The 15708-nt window shown below is 38.4% G+C and overlaps 1 protein-coding gene across 1 annotated transcript in view; it reads right to left on the bottom strand.

Moving 5' to 3' along the window:
* Positions 1-15708, bottom strand: part of Gpr158 (G protein-coupled receptor 158) — a 409577-nt gene that overhangs the window by 210888 nt on the left and 182981 nt on the right. Inside the window, exon 3 of the mRNA XM_021194755.2 lies at positions 13892-13994. Within this exon, the coding sequence (XP_021050414.1) occupies positions 13892-13994 (103 nt within the window). The remainder of the gene's footprint in view (positions 1-13891; positions 13995-15708) is intronic.

The raw sequence follows: 15708 nt of genomic DNA, 5'->3' as shown, positions 1-15708 counted from the left end.
TCTCTCTCTCTCTCTCTCTCTCTCTCTCTCTCTCTCTCTCTAACCCTACAGGTCCTTTAATGTTTTTATCATATTCCTGAGTGTGTGATTGTTTATATCTGTTTCTTGTGCCTTTTCTTTTCCTTTTGTTTGTTTTGGAAGCTTGTTTGTTACCTAATGAGAAAGAAAAGGGGTAGATCCAAATGGTAGAAAGAACTGGGAGCAGTAGAGGGAGGGGAAATGGTAATCAAGATATCTTATGTAAGGGGGAAAAAATGAAGAAAAAGATTTATAACAGGAAAGTGAAATTCAAAGTCGGTAGAGCACAATCAAGAATTGAAGAAATCAACTCTGGAAACACTTGAAATTTCTCCCAACTGTGAAAGAGCTCAAAGTGAACTAAAGATTATCAAATTCTGGTTTTCAGAGATATTATTAAAGGTTAAAACATTTTTATGTAAAGATAAATGTAAATATATAAACTGATCATACAGAGCCTTTTGTATCTCAGCAAAGCATATGTGTGGAGAGTTGAGGGTGAGTTTATGTTTTTCAGAATAAAAAGAGTAATGAAATTTATACATGGGTGCATTTATATATACACAAAGATGTTCACTCATCTATCAATAAACAACTAGATTGACTCCAATTCCTCAGTGTAGAGAATACAGCACCAATACATATAGTGGTGCAAATATCCCTATTGTAGGGTATGAGGTGTAGAGATATGTAGGGTTGTATGGCCAAGAGTGAAGTAGCTGGGTGATATGGTATCTCCATTTTTAACCTTTTGAGAAATCTCCAAACTGGTTTCTGTAATGACTATATTAATTTGCACCATCAAATTGCAATAGAAAATATCCTTTCCAACATTTGTTATCAGATTTCTTGTTGATAGCCATTCTGACAGTGGTAAGGTAAAATCTCAAAGGAGTTTTAATTTCCATTTCCCTGATGGCTAAGGATATTGAACACTTTTAAAAATAGTTATTGGCCATTGTTTTCCTTTGTGAAAACTGTTTCTTCAGTTCATTTCCCCGTTTGTAGATTGACAGTTTTTATTCCCTTGATGTTTAATTATACAATCCTTTGTTAACCCTGGATATTAGCCCTTTATCTGAAATGTAGCTGTTAAAGATTTTATCCTATTTTCCAAGCTGTCTGTGTGCTTTGATGAGTGGCTTTGTTGCTGTACAGAAATGTTTTATTGTCCTGTGACCCCCACCTATTGATACTTGAGGTTGCTTCCTGTGCTACTGGTGCTCTGTTCAAAAGGTTTTTCCTGCCCTTAAATCTCAAAGGGCAAATCTTACATTTTCTTCTAAAAGTTCAGTGTCACAGGTTTTAAAGTAGAGTCTTTGATCCATTTGGAATAGGTTTTATGCAAAGCAAAAGACAAGACAGGTAGAAACCCAGTTTTGCCTGTACCATTTGTTGAGCAGACTATCTTTTTCCAATGTATGTTTTGTCTCCTTTTTCAAAACCTAGGTATGCATAGCCTTGTTTATTTCTGGGTTCTCTATGCTACTCCATTGGTCTACCTGCCTAGTTTTATGACAACACTAGGATTTTTATCCCTATGACCCTGCAATGTAATTTGAGATCAGGTGTTGTGATGCATCCAGCACTGTTCTTACATGTAGGATTGCTTTGATCATCCATGGTCTTTTGTGGAGCCATATGAATTCTTATATTGCTTTTCCTAAACCAGAAAAATATGACATTAGACTTTTCACAGGCATGGATGACTTTAAACCTGAAAATTCATCTTGGTAATATAATCGTTTTCACAATATTAATTCTGTCAATTCAGGAATGGGACGGGGTTCTTTCCATTTTCTAATATCATCTGTGATTTCCTTTGTCAATATCTTAAACTTTCCACTATGGGGATTGTCCTAGTTAGGGTTAGTATTGCTGCAATGAAACAACATGACCAAAATGCAAGTTGGGGAGCAAAGGGTTTATTCAACTTACACTTCCAGATCATAGTCCATCATTGGAGGAAGTCAGGAAAGGAACTCAAGCAGTGTTGATATCTGGAAGCAGGAACAGATGCACTGGCCATAGAGAGATGCTGCTTATTGACCTTATTCCCATGGCTTGCTCAGCCTGCTTTCTTACTAAACCCAAAACTACCAGCCCAGAGATGGCACCACTCACAATGGGCTTGGCCATCCTCCATTGATCACTGATCGACAAAATGACTTACAGCTGAATGTCATGGAAGTATTTTGTCAACTAAGACTCCTTCTTTCTGATGACTTTAGCTTGTGTCAAGTTGATACAAAATCAGCCAATACAGGAGTCTTTCACTTTCTTAGTTAGATATATTTCTAAATACTTAAATTTTTGTAATTATTTTGCATGAGATTTTTTTTCCTAGTCTCTTTCTTTTGAGAATACACTGTTGGTATAAATGACAGTTACTGTTTTTACATTGGTTCTGGAATCTCTAACTTTTCTTTGTTTATTATGTCCAAGAGTTCTATAGGAAATTCAGGAAGGGTTTTTCAAGTAAAGAATTATGTGTTCTATAAAGAGAGATAATTTTATTTATTTTCCTATTTTTATTCCATTTATGTCTTTCTCTTGTTGAGCTGGTATAGCTAAGATTTAATAACTATATTTAATAAGAGACTGGAGATTTATTCCATCTACTCTCAAATTCTCCAGAGCATTACCATGAAAATATATAGAAATTTTAAAATATCTTTTCAGTGTCAGTTGAAATAATTATTTAGTTTTTGTCTTTAAACTCATTTATATAGCATAGAGTTCAATTTAAGGAAGAATTCAGAAAATATTAAGGCAATGGTATGATGCACTATGGTTTACTGGTTTGCTTGAAAGAAGAATTGACATAAGATATTAACACCTACTGTGAGAGTTTCATATAGTGTTGTGGTTTTCTGCAATAGCCACACAATATAAACATGTGGTTAGGACACAACCTAGTTGCAGGAGACTATGGAGGATTGTTCAATGATACTGTTTAGGGCTCATTTCTATTAAGTGATTAAGGACTGTACACCAAGAATCTGAGCTGGAGCTGAGCTGGAATCCTCCTCCCCAGAAAGTGCCATTCAAGCTTCTAGGAAAGGGAGCAGCCAGTGGTCCTGTCTAGCTGTGATGCCTATGAACCACAGTGATTACAGCATGGCATAATAGTTCTAAAAGTGCAGTACTAACATGTGAATATGCTAACTTGGTGGTAACCAACATGTCTCTAATTAGATTCAAGTTCTGCTACAACAAAAGGGAGATTATTCTTGGTATAAAAACATAGCCAAGTACCTGGGCCTAGTGAAATCATGATTCTTAGGAAACATACAACTACTGCTTTACTAAGTCAGCATAAATACCAACTACATTCTAAATATTTATTCTTATACCCACAGATAAGTATGGGTCTCACTCCTCATCAAAGAAATGTTTCTTTTGCAATGGACTGAGACCATTGCAGAAAAACACAACTGATAAAATGGCAGAGAGCAAATAAATGTAATGTAACCAGCTCCAACTGATATATCTGCAAGAGTTCCTGAATCAAAGGCACAGAAATCAGCGGGGGGGGGGGGGGGCAAAGACTGTAGGTAGCAGAAAATCAGGAAGTTTGCTGTGAAGCTGAGTCTCCTAGAAATGTTAGCAAAGTTGCACCCACAATACCACATCAACATGAGTGCCTAAGTAACTACAACACTGATGGACATGCTAACATGGAAAGAGGAAATCTCATGGAGTCTCAATCCTAGACAAAGAACTTCAGGCAATCAGGAAATACTGATAGAGGAAGAGATGGTCTTCTGTTCATTCTTCTTTCTGTAAATTGTAACTCAATTCAATGGTGAGATTCTCTATTTCCTGTGCTGATCAAAGTACCATTGGTACTACATTTTCCTCCTTGGATAAGAATAAAATAATAAAGAATATATGGATATTGAAATGATAGTAATTAGATATAAGACCAGCAGTGAAAATCTAAGACATTCTATAATATCTGATATATCGTAAATTGCATTGTTCATATGACAATTCTATCATTCATGGAAATAAAAAAGTTATAAAATAATTTTATTCTTTTATGCTCACAAAACATCAAAGATAGAGTCCAATCAAATAAAATTATGTCATACAAGATCTCCTTTCACAATTTTCTTAACATCATTTGTATATCAAAAATCATTAGGTCAAAAAAGCCTAGACACAGTGGCACATGCTTTTAATCCCAGCACTTGGAAAGCAAAGGCAAAAGGATCTCTGTGAGTTCCAGGGTAACCTGGTCTACAGGGAAAGTTCCAGGATAGCCTTGAAAACCAATAAACAACAAACAAAAATCTTTAGGCCAACCTCTGGATATGTCTCCAAAGACAATGAAGTCATAATATAGGAAATCTCAACACATTGATGTTTGTTGTGGTGCTATTAAAGTCTAAGAAATCAGGCTGGGCCTCCATTCAACAGAACGGATAATGAAAATGTGCCCTACATATACAATTGACTATAATTCATCTATAAAGATGAAGTGTGTCAGTTTCATAATCATAATCTAGAGTCAGGAAGAATGTGTGCCATGCTCTCTAGACTCAGGAAGCCACGTGTGCCATGCTCTCTGGACTCAGGAAGAATATGTGTCACACTCTCTAGACTCAGCAAGTCACGTGTGTCATGCTCCCTAGACTCAGGAAGCCATGTGTGCCATGCTCTCTAGACTCAGGAAGAATGTGTACCACGCTCTCTAGACTCAGGAAACCATGGTTCCTCTGCTCTCTCGTACACAGGGACAATGGAAAGTGAAAGTGACAAAGTAGGAGAAAAATAGACAGGGTCAATCAAAGGGACAAACAAGAGACAGATAATTCAAGGAATAGACATTTGTATAGAAATGTCACAAAGAAGCCCACAAATCTGCAAAATAAATATGGGTTCATTAAAAAGGTATATTCATATGCACATAAAAATTACAAGATTCTCTAAAAAACATAACTTTAGGGAAAAAAAAAAAGCAAAGAACACTAAATGTTTAAAAACTACCTAGGGAAATGTCTTACATACTCAAAGCTTTCTACAGGACACAAAGGACAGTTTATCATAGAGTGCCCCAAATTTGTCAACTTTCTTCTATCTAGGATGAGGCAATATACAGTTTGTTTAAATCATACAGCCACCAACAAATAACAGCAGACTCATTGTTGGACTGCTGAATGGTACTTAAGCTCATGGTCATTTGGTGTTCTGCGTTCTGTGAGAATGGATGCCAGGACTTATGCGACCTTCTTCACTTAGCACTGAGTGTGTAATGTTTATACACACTTGACACTCAGTAAATGCTTACTAACGATGCAAATGCTCTCTGACAAGAGCGAATTACCTGATCAATCAATGTACGATTCTTCATGCTTTCAAATTCTGTACACCTAGGAATTTATTCAAATAATATTTTTCTAGATGCTAGATACAAACTATAAAAGTACATCAAGAATATGTTATTACAGGTAACTTTTGTACTTGTAGGCAAATATGTGCAAACCATGCTGATGATATTTGATTTGTAGATCTCAGTTCTTCCATGTACAGAATGCCAATGTGTTGTGCTAAAGCTTAGAGTCCCTTGAGGATGGGCCCTGAAACTTCCAAATAAAATGAATAGGTTCTAAAAGAAAAATGGCAAGTACAGGGCCTTGAAGAAAATACAGAAAAGGATTTGGGAAGGAAGTTATCACTGTATTCATAGGGTATTTGAAGAACATAAATTATCTACATCTAAACAAACTTGCCAAAGCAAACTGTCAGTGCAAGCAGTGTGCAACCCATTTGCTAATTTTAATTTTGTTACCTTGACAACAAAAGAACATGGAACTACTAGAAATTTATGCATAAATATGTACACATTTCATGTATACATGAATATATATATATATATATATATATATATCCATATATGTATTACTGACTGACCAATAAACATATACAGCCTAGGCTAATAAGCAGTGCATAATACATTTCTTCAATGGAGTTATTCACACACTATTCAAAGTGACATTGACATTGAATGTGATACTTAAATGAAATTTCCCACCCCAAAACCACGGCTATAAAATAGGCCCAAGGTTTCAATTAACCTGCCCCCCCCTACACACACACACACACACACACACACACTTGGAATTCCAGAATTTAGGCATCCCATCACCCAATCTACAGACCATCTGACTAAATACTTACCCTGAAGCCAGAGTGGAAAAACAGTCAATCTGACTTTTCTCCCATTCTGCAGTTTCAAAAAACAGTTTAACCTGCAAAGCAGATTTGGAACTAGCAAAGCTCTGCATTCCCTCTCCTCATCCTGGACTATAAAAGCTGTTCTCACACCCCACAGTACATTTTCATGGACCCTCAGTTACCGAGGATTTGAAGGTACCAACATCTCAGACCAATCAAAGTCTGCCTTTGCTGTTTTGAGGCAAACTAAATCTATTATTTTTCTTCTGCTGACAATACCAAGACCATAGAAATAAACACAGTACAGAAACTGGAAATAGGAAAGAATTTGGCAAACTTCAGAAAGTCCTTTTTAAATTTTTATTTTCTATACATCCCAAAGTTTCCTCAAAAAGCATGAAGCATTTTTATAATAAAATTTTAATATTGCCTCCTCTTGAGTCTTGGGAGTTGGAGGGTTCCGTGGCTAAAGTGCTCACTGGGTAAGCATAAAGATCTAAGTTCATATATTCAAGCCACATAAAAGTTAGGCATGGTAGGATATGCCCATAACCCCAGTACTGTGAACTTGAGGGTTGGGGTGAGACATGGGGATCCTAGGGACTTACTGTTCAAAGTGCCACGTTTCAGGCTCAGTAAGAGGCCTTGTCTCACAAAAATAAGTTGCACAGCACTGGCGGAGAGACACCCTTGTCAAACCGGGTCTTCTACATTTGCATGTACAAGCACGTACACCACACCACACATACATAAGTCACATACCATACATACACTACATCATACACACACCACATATACTACACAGGACCTATGAATAAATCACACTCTCACATGCATACCATACACATATCATGCATACACTATACACATGCGCATAAACCACATATCCCACACATCATACACACAAATGGACAAACAACACATGATGTCTCCTCATACACAGTAAGCTGACTTTGTCAACAGAAAGTTTGTGCCAATCACAGAGAACTTATAAATCTATCGCAGCTAAAAATCCTTGAAAAACTTCTATCCTCTGAACTGTTCTGAACCTCAGATATTTGTAATCTTTAACTGTGTGATAATTTAACTTTTACAGAAAAGTTACAAGACAGCACAAAATAATTTTATATGTTTTTTTAGCCTAAGGTCATGAGTTACTTACAGCATTATATTCTCAGATTCTCTTAATAGAACTTCAAGACATAAACATTTTGCTTTGTATGTTCTAATGAGACACCCTTCTTGCATAAAACAGGGTACAATATTCAAAATTAAGAAGATATTCACTGTAATTGGCTTTGTGCAGTCCTTATCAAAATCCTACAACTTGTCACAATGATAGTATTTGTAGTGATATTTCTCCATCCAAGATGAAATTCAGTTGTATCGGGCTCTGTTGCTACAGTCTCAGTCTCTTATCTAGAGCAACCATCACCCCTTCTTTGACCTCTTTGACCCCTAGATCTTTCGAGGTCTTCAAATATTTGACCACACAGGTAAATTTTATAGACAGCTCCTTGTGTCTCCTTGCTGCTGCCTCCTGACTAGGTTCAGAGTACTGACCCTTGGCAGCAATGCCGGTACACCAGTGGCTGGCTCCTTCTCAGTCTATCACTAAAACAGGCACAAGCATCAACTGGCCCCAGGACCTGGGGATTCCTGCTTTGAGATGTTAGTGGGCCACAAGCTTCTTCAAGGAAGGCTAGTTTTTACCTTGAAAATCATACATGATCAAATACCATGACTAGAGAGAAAACTTAGAAGTTTAGAGAGCTTGTTGCGCTTGAGGAGGAGCTGGATTCAGTTCCTAGCACCCTTATGCTAGTTCACAGTCATCCACAGCTGGAGTCCCAGGAACCCTCTTCTCACTTCCATGGGTACCAGGCACACGTGAAAGCAACACATGTGTATGCATAAAATAAATAAATCTCCTTTAAAAGACTATATGCCTTGTTTCTTGTCAAACACATAGGAAAATAGAAAACAGAAATCAAAAATGATTACAAGATGCAAGTCAAATGTTCTGTGAAGTATTTGTAAGCTACAGGTATTCTCACACAATGAGCTGCTGTGTAGATGACTGGCAGTTGTATTTGTTTGAGAAACAACTGTTAACATAAGAAAAAATCTCTAAATAGCAGAGTAAAAAGTGAAATCATATAAACAATAAGCTAGCTGGGTGGGGAGGGAGGAGGACACAGCAGTGCACAACTTCAGGCTGTTGGCAAGTCGGAAGATCCTTGTCTTCTGGAGAATTAGACCTCAGATCACCAACTCATAGGACAGGGTGACTTGAAAACCTCTGATATCACAAAATCTGTTCCCATGCTGGGAGGTGGAACAGACACCAGCTCCATAGGACAAACGTCGGTGACCAGGAAACAAAATAGAGAGGGTGCAAACTCTCAAATAACGTTGACAGAAATGCTTTTGAGCATTCTAAGTGCCGACCACTATGGTTAGAATGTGGCTATTTATCGCCTCACATTTATCCTTATTTTAAAAATCCATAAAGGAAGAGATATCACACTTTACGAATGATATAAATGAACTTCAGAAAAATAAAAAGCCCAAGGTCACAGTTCAAGTAAATCATTGAGGTAGGATTCAACATTAGCAAATATTCTAAAGGCTATGTAGCTTAATCAATATCTGACACATCTGCCACTACAGGTAGAAGTTCACACCCAGGGTTACTGACCAGAGCTCTCCCGCATGGGTGAAAATGCCCCCAAAGTCTTAATAGCACAGCCACAGAGCCACAAAATAAGCACCCCTCGCTAATGAAACCAGCACCACTAGCAGAGCTGGATCTGACCTGAAAGCCTTTTTCCTGTGATCTAGTTCCCATGGCTCCAGAAAACACTATGCAAGGTGCCAAGGGAGAGGAGCAATTAAACAGTGCTAACCAGCAGCAACACCTAGGAAGGAGTCATGACAATTAACAGTGTGGCAAGATATGCATAAAAGTGCAATAAAGTGCACTCCGATGTTGGTGACAAACAAGAGCTGTCTAATTAACTTAAGGCACACTCACCAGGAGGGAAGCCATGCCTGATACTGGAAATCTAGCCCTTCACTGAGGCTAGTGAAAACATAGACCTTACAGACGACTCTAATGGAACCTTTGCTACATCACAACCCCTTACTACACTGTAAAACGTATCCTTATCCCCACAGTTAAGTGTAGCTACCACCCCTCATCAAAGAAGCGTCTCATTACATAACAAGAGGCTCGCTCAGTTCAGAGGCACTGCCCTGGGCTGAAGTCCTCAGCATTCCTGCATTTTGTCTTTTGCAAAGAATTTATTTTTTCCTCCCTGAACGACTCATTTTCAAGGCTCTAATTTCTTTCTAGGGGTCTGTCTCCTATACCATGTGCTTTTCATTATCAGTAGCACTTGAGGGATAAAGCACAGAGAGCCATTTTTCAACTGCTGGTCATTGCTAACTTGGGATTTATTGGGAAGGATGCACAAACTGAAATCAATCTGAATGGCAAGAAATACAACTGAAAAGCCGGTAGCACATCCATAGGAACCAGAGATGTTCTTGAAAATGGATGAACTTGGTGTGGAGAGAGATGTGAGAACATCGTGAACTTGCATGTCATCAATTGGGAAGTGAGCAGCCTGAATCCGAGGAGACAAGTGTCCATCAGGACTTGGTTTTTCTGAACCCTTCTATGTCCAGATGTCAGCTCCTGTTAGCTCGCATGACTATGCATTTCCTAAAATGAGGCCTGGATGCAAGTCTCAGGCCTGTCAGCCTAGGTTCACATCACATCACTTAGACATACCCTGGTTGGTCTTTACAAGCCCCTGTCTATCTTGTGCTTAGATGTAAATAAAGGTTCTTATAACACATCACATATTGAAGGAGGTTTAAAAATTTTGCATTTTCTCCAAGAGATCAGGACCACATTCTTGCTCTCCTCGGCAGATAGCACATAGACTATATGAAGGAATGTGGAATCCTTTTCAAGGATTCTAGTATAAATTCAGTGGATATTATCTTTGCAGTGGAGAATTCTGTTTTCCAGGGCTCATTCTTTCTATCAGGCAACTAACCAGTTTCCCTCTGATGCATCTAAGCTCCTGCATGTTCCTTCTAAATGTCCTTCCCTTGCGGCCATCATTGCTACACCCTCAGTGGCCACAGCATTCTTCTGGTAAAACTAATCCGCCAAAGTTCTGACTAAGTCACTAGTTATGCCAGCACAGCACAAAATTTAAAATACAGAGCAAGTGCTCAATGGGCCTTAAGAATTATCTCATATATACATATATACATATGTGGGTATGTGTCATCATCAGTAGTATTGGTTTATGTAGGCTGTTTTATATACACACACACACACACACACACACATATATATATATATATATATATATATTCATTGCCCCAGTTATGTCTATGGTCTATTTATTATGTGTCATAGACTTTGCTAGAGAATTTATATGTTCTCTCTCATACTGAGTCTCCAATACCTTCTTCACATTTGACCCAAAGATTAAACGGGGTCATTCCTTACCATATATATATCTATATATATATATCTATATATCTATATATATATATATAGATAGATAGATAGATAGATAGATATACAGAGAATCTACTATTTTGTGGGGGAGAAGGGGACTAATGGGAAGACGGAGAACCAAGAGGAGTCATAGAGAAACAAGATAAGTCACATTTCCTCTTACTGCAGAATCTAGGTTTTATATGTATGTATATATATATATATATATATATATATATATATAAAATATACATAACATTAAAGCAAAGGGAACCTATTTGGAGAGCAAGAGAATCAGTGGGAGAAGAGATGGGGCACAAGAGGGTAGTGAATACAGTATGCTTATATATGAAAAGGCTGTGCTGATGGTAAATAATATAGTTTTTAAAGTACGAAAGTAACTTCTATAAATTTCTAAATTACTATCACTAAATAATTAATATCACTAAAAATTAACATATTACAATGTGTGATCATGTGATACATTCTAACACACAAAATAAAATGTATATAATGAATGTTTGCATAGACCTTAGTTGATAACATTCATTTTCCTGGTCACAGCATTAGACTTTTTCCCTAGGAAAGGACATGGTTAAATGTTGGAGTTTCATGTGTTCTGACAAGGCATCCAGAAAAATATATTTGGCCTAAAAGATGGGCTTCAACTTATTACAATAGCTGGCATCCTGTTCTGTCACTAAGTAAACTCAATTTTGGTTAAGTATGTCCTGAGGTCAAAGCTACACTCACCTATAGACCATCCTTCTGAAAATTGTGGTTTCTGGAAACAGTGTGCACAACATGAGAGTTAGACTCTTAACAAAAACAAAGCAGCTTGTCCATAGCGAGTGGGTCCAGTCTATACTCAAAAAAAAAAAAAAAAAAACCACAACAGTATTTAAAGTAAGGAAAAAGTAGGAGTGTGCAAATTAAATAAAGCTAAGTTGTTAAAGGTTAGCCGGCTTCTCCTGGTGGTATTATAAGCGGGTGGCACAGTCATTCTCTGGTCCCACAATATTTAGATGTTTTATTTCAGTCACACAGTGAGAACTGAGAACAAATGTGGGTAAGCCACATGCAAAATACCAAATACTTTCACACAACACAAGCTAAGCCTACCCCTTCTCCTTCAGTGCTGAATCATAAGTTATGGCTGGACCACAGATGTGAGGAATGCCACACTAGCTATGACATTCATGGGGCTGAGTAGACACACACACANACACACACACACACACACACACACACACACACACACACACACACACACCAGAAAAGCATCAACATCCTAAAATATTATCACCACGGTTATTGTATCTTTTCTATTATATCCTGTCTATGGCCTCTGAGTAAATTTGAGAAGTCCTGGACCTTGAAAGTTTTGCTCAGTCTATCCTTGTTTCTGTTGATTAGAATCCGAGCACTGTACACCTGGGCTTCCAGCTGCAGCTGGGACTCCAAACTGGAATCAAGCTATCTGGGTAGTTCATGCCCTTCCCAAAAGCTCCAGTCCTCCAGCAGCTCAGGTTGTAATACTCAAGTCTGGTCCTGTTTTCCTGACGGCTGTCAGTGAGAGTTTCTGTCCTGACGTCCCACTCTACATGTTCTTCCCACATCAATATAGCTAATTTCTTCAGCTTCATCAAACCAGCACAAGTCTCCCCCACCCCGCCCTGTGTACCCTCCTTCCTTTCTTCTGTCTTCAACAACAGAGTCTTATGTTACAACGTAATGGAGAGGCAGCTTTCCACTACCACCCTGTCTCACAACAAGGGAATTGACTCACTCTCCTTTCAGAGCCCACTGCACACAAACTTAGGACCTAATGATCTGTGTGCAAAAGACAGAACCTCCACAGTCCTGTCTACACCCACTTCTCTAAGCAAGAGTTATACATCACTGGGGAACCAAGAAGAAAGCGTAAATGAATTCATGACCCAAGAATGAGGTTTTCTAAAAGGAGGGAAAAAGTCTATTGATAAACCTATAAATGTCTGCCAAAATTCATAGAGGTAAACTGTCACAGTAGGTTTAAATGTACTCGTTGAATATTGTCTGCTAGAGATCCAATAACACAGGATAGTAATAAGAGTGCCAAAGATTAATGGATCTATATGAAAGAGACATATGTCTATATTTTAACAGCCTCAAAATCCAATTTTTTAATGAAATCCCCACATTTCTACCAACTACTTTCCTCATTGTCTGGTAATATATGCAAAAGCTGGCTACAAGCCAATGTGGCCACAAAGACTTCTCTATGTTACAGAGAAAGTAAACTCAGTATTTAAATTTTCTGGAGCAGGAATAGAGTAAACAGATGACTGTAACCAAGGTTCATTGCAGGTGTGTAAGTCGTGTATAATCACTCCACTTTGGATCTGAAGAGACACGTAACTATGAGAGCTGCAGGCATTGTGTAGCAAAGTCACTCCCACAATTATACTCTGTTAGGGGAGGATGGATGAGCGGGATGGGAGGGAAGGAGTGGTAATGTGTGAGCCGTGACGGCTGGACCTTGATGCAAATTTGAGAGTAACTCCAGGGAATCATTCCACCCCAAAATAGAGAACTCGGGCCTCCAGTCATGAAGGTCTGAATTCTTCAGACAATCTGAAAAGTTTCAAAGGATTGCCTTTAGCCTCAGAAATCACACTGACAACATCTTTCATTTGATGAGATCCTGAGAAGATCCCATTAATCCATAACTGGCAACTTAAACAATGGAAATTGGATGACAATAAATGTGTGTTGTTAAGCTGCTCACTGATAATGGTCCATGCACTACTGAAAAGTAACATAGAAAAAACTCATAAATAAAATAAATGGGCAGAGTACATTTTAGAAACTTTCCAGTAACAATTCTCATTTAAAAAAACCCTAAAGAGTATTCTCCCAGAGGTATGATTCCTTCAGGCTTTTGAATGTTTTACAAACTAAAATATTCCTAAGCACATGTTTTCATGCTCTGCCACACCTAACACTGAAAATGCCAAACCCAAATAAAAATGCATTAAGTGATTCAAGAAAACCAATGAGGTTTTGAACTTATTACCTCAACAAGTTGTCAATGAGCGGGTTACCAACAGCAATGTATCATCATCCAAGAACCTGAATGATTGTGTGCGTGCACACGTATGCATAGAGGCAAAGAGCACTTACTCTGGAAGTTGTTCACTGAGAAGACACGGGGATGATAGAATCCTGCTTTGCAAATGCACTGATAGGCTCCAAGCACGAATCCCAGGCCTTTGATTGGCATACACTACAGAGAAGAAACAACAGCAATATAATTGATCGCAGCGTGGTTCACATCATGAAGACTTACACATATCTATCATCTCAAACGTTAATAAAACTAACACATTTTCTACAAATAAAATATTTCATTTTCCAACTTTTAGATTTGTTTACCAGCTGATTCTTTAGATGTAACACTTTCTTTTCTAAGCATATATTGTGATGACCACTCTCAAGGCCAACCGCTCACTTATTCAATTTAAAACATGCTTTGGTGGCTTGAAAGAAAATGGCCCCATAGGCTCACATGCTTAATAGGGGTACTATTAAGAGGTGTGGTCTTGTTGGAGTGAGTGTAGCCATGCTAGAGGAAGTGTGTCATTGTAGGGGTGGGTTTTGAGATCCTATGTTCAAGCTATGCCTAGTATGACACATAATCTCCTGCTGCTGCCTGAAGATCTACATATAACCTCTCAGCTCCTCCTGCACCATGTCTGTCTGCATGCAGTCAGGCTTTACGCCACGATGATAATGGACTAAAACTCTGAACTGTAAACAAGCCCCGATTAAATGTTTTCCTTTATAAGAGTTGCTGTGGTCATGGTGTCTCTTTCAAAAATAAAACCCTAACTAAGACAAGTTGGTACCAGGGACCAGCATATTTTTATGATAGGCCAGCTGGAACATACTTTTGTTTGAAGGAATATGGACCTTGGATTAGGTAAGCAGCTGAGTACTTTAAGTGGGGCTTAATGAACCGTCCTAGGAAGAATACGGAAGACCGTGATGCTGAAAGTGATTTGAACTGTGTAGGCCTGGATCAAGAGGTTTCAGAGGAGAAGACTACTACTATGTGGCTAAAGTCTGTTCTGTAATATTTTGATATTTTGGATAGATAGATGATATAGATATAAATATAGATGATATAGATATATCCTTTCTGTCTGACAATTTTGCCTTTGGCTAAATTGAAGAGTTTTGGATTAATAGCACTGACAGAGGAGATTTCAAAACATCCTAGTATTTACTGTGTGGCGTGGATATTAGTGGTTAATCTAATGCAGATCTATAACGAAAAGGGACAACCTGGGCAAGTAAAACTATAATATGTAGATAAAATGTTTAAAGGAAGATCTGATACTAAATGGAATAAAGGGAGTGGTGGTCTCAGAGAAATACCCTACAGAGCTAACCTTCCAACATGTGCAAAGGAATTTAAAAAAGTGAAAGGGTTTTAAAAAAATCAAAACAAAACAAAAACAAAAAACAAAAAACAAGCATAGGACTGGGCATGGTGCTGTACCCTTTAATCCTAGTACTCCAGAGGCAGAGGCAGGCCTGAGTTTGAGGCTATCCAGCCAAGCTCAAGAAGTGAAGGAAACCATCAAAAAGAGAAACACAGTGAAAACATAATTGAACAAGAGGGTCATGTTCTAGCCCCTACTTGACAGTTTTTGCCATGTGGTTCTGGCCTTAGAGTCAAGAATAAAGGAAGGGGGTTATGGAGTCTCCCTCTGAGACCAGAGTCTCCCTCTGAGACCAGGTGTGTCTGTGTATGGGGGCCTAGAAGGGCCACTGTGTAAAGCTGTGAAGGTGAAGCCTGAATTGTCTTGGAGACCCCAACATGTTAAGGACACCAGACCCTTGGGATACCTGGTGAGGGAAGCTGCTAACACGGATTGGCACAGTGAGAGAGAGAGAGAGAGAGAGAGAGAGAGAGAGAGAGAGAGAGAGAGAGA

This window comes from Mus pahari, chromosome 3, assembly GCF_900095145.1.
Source record: "Mus pahari chromosome 3, PAHARI_EIJ_v1.1, whole genome shotgun sequence".
NCBI classification, from domain to species: Eukaryota; Metazoa; Chordata; class Mammalia; order Rodentia; family Muridae; genus Mus; species Mus pahari.
Note: the sequence above shows the minus strand (reverse complement) of the source record. Positions and strands in the feature narration are given on the sequence as shown.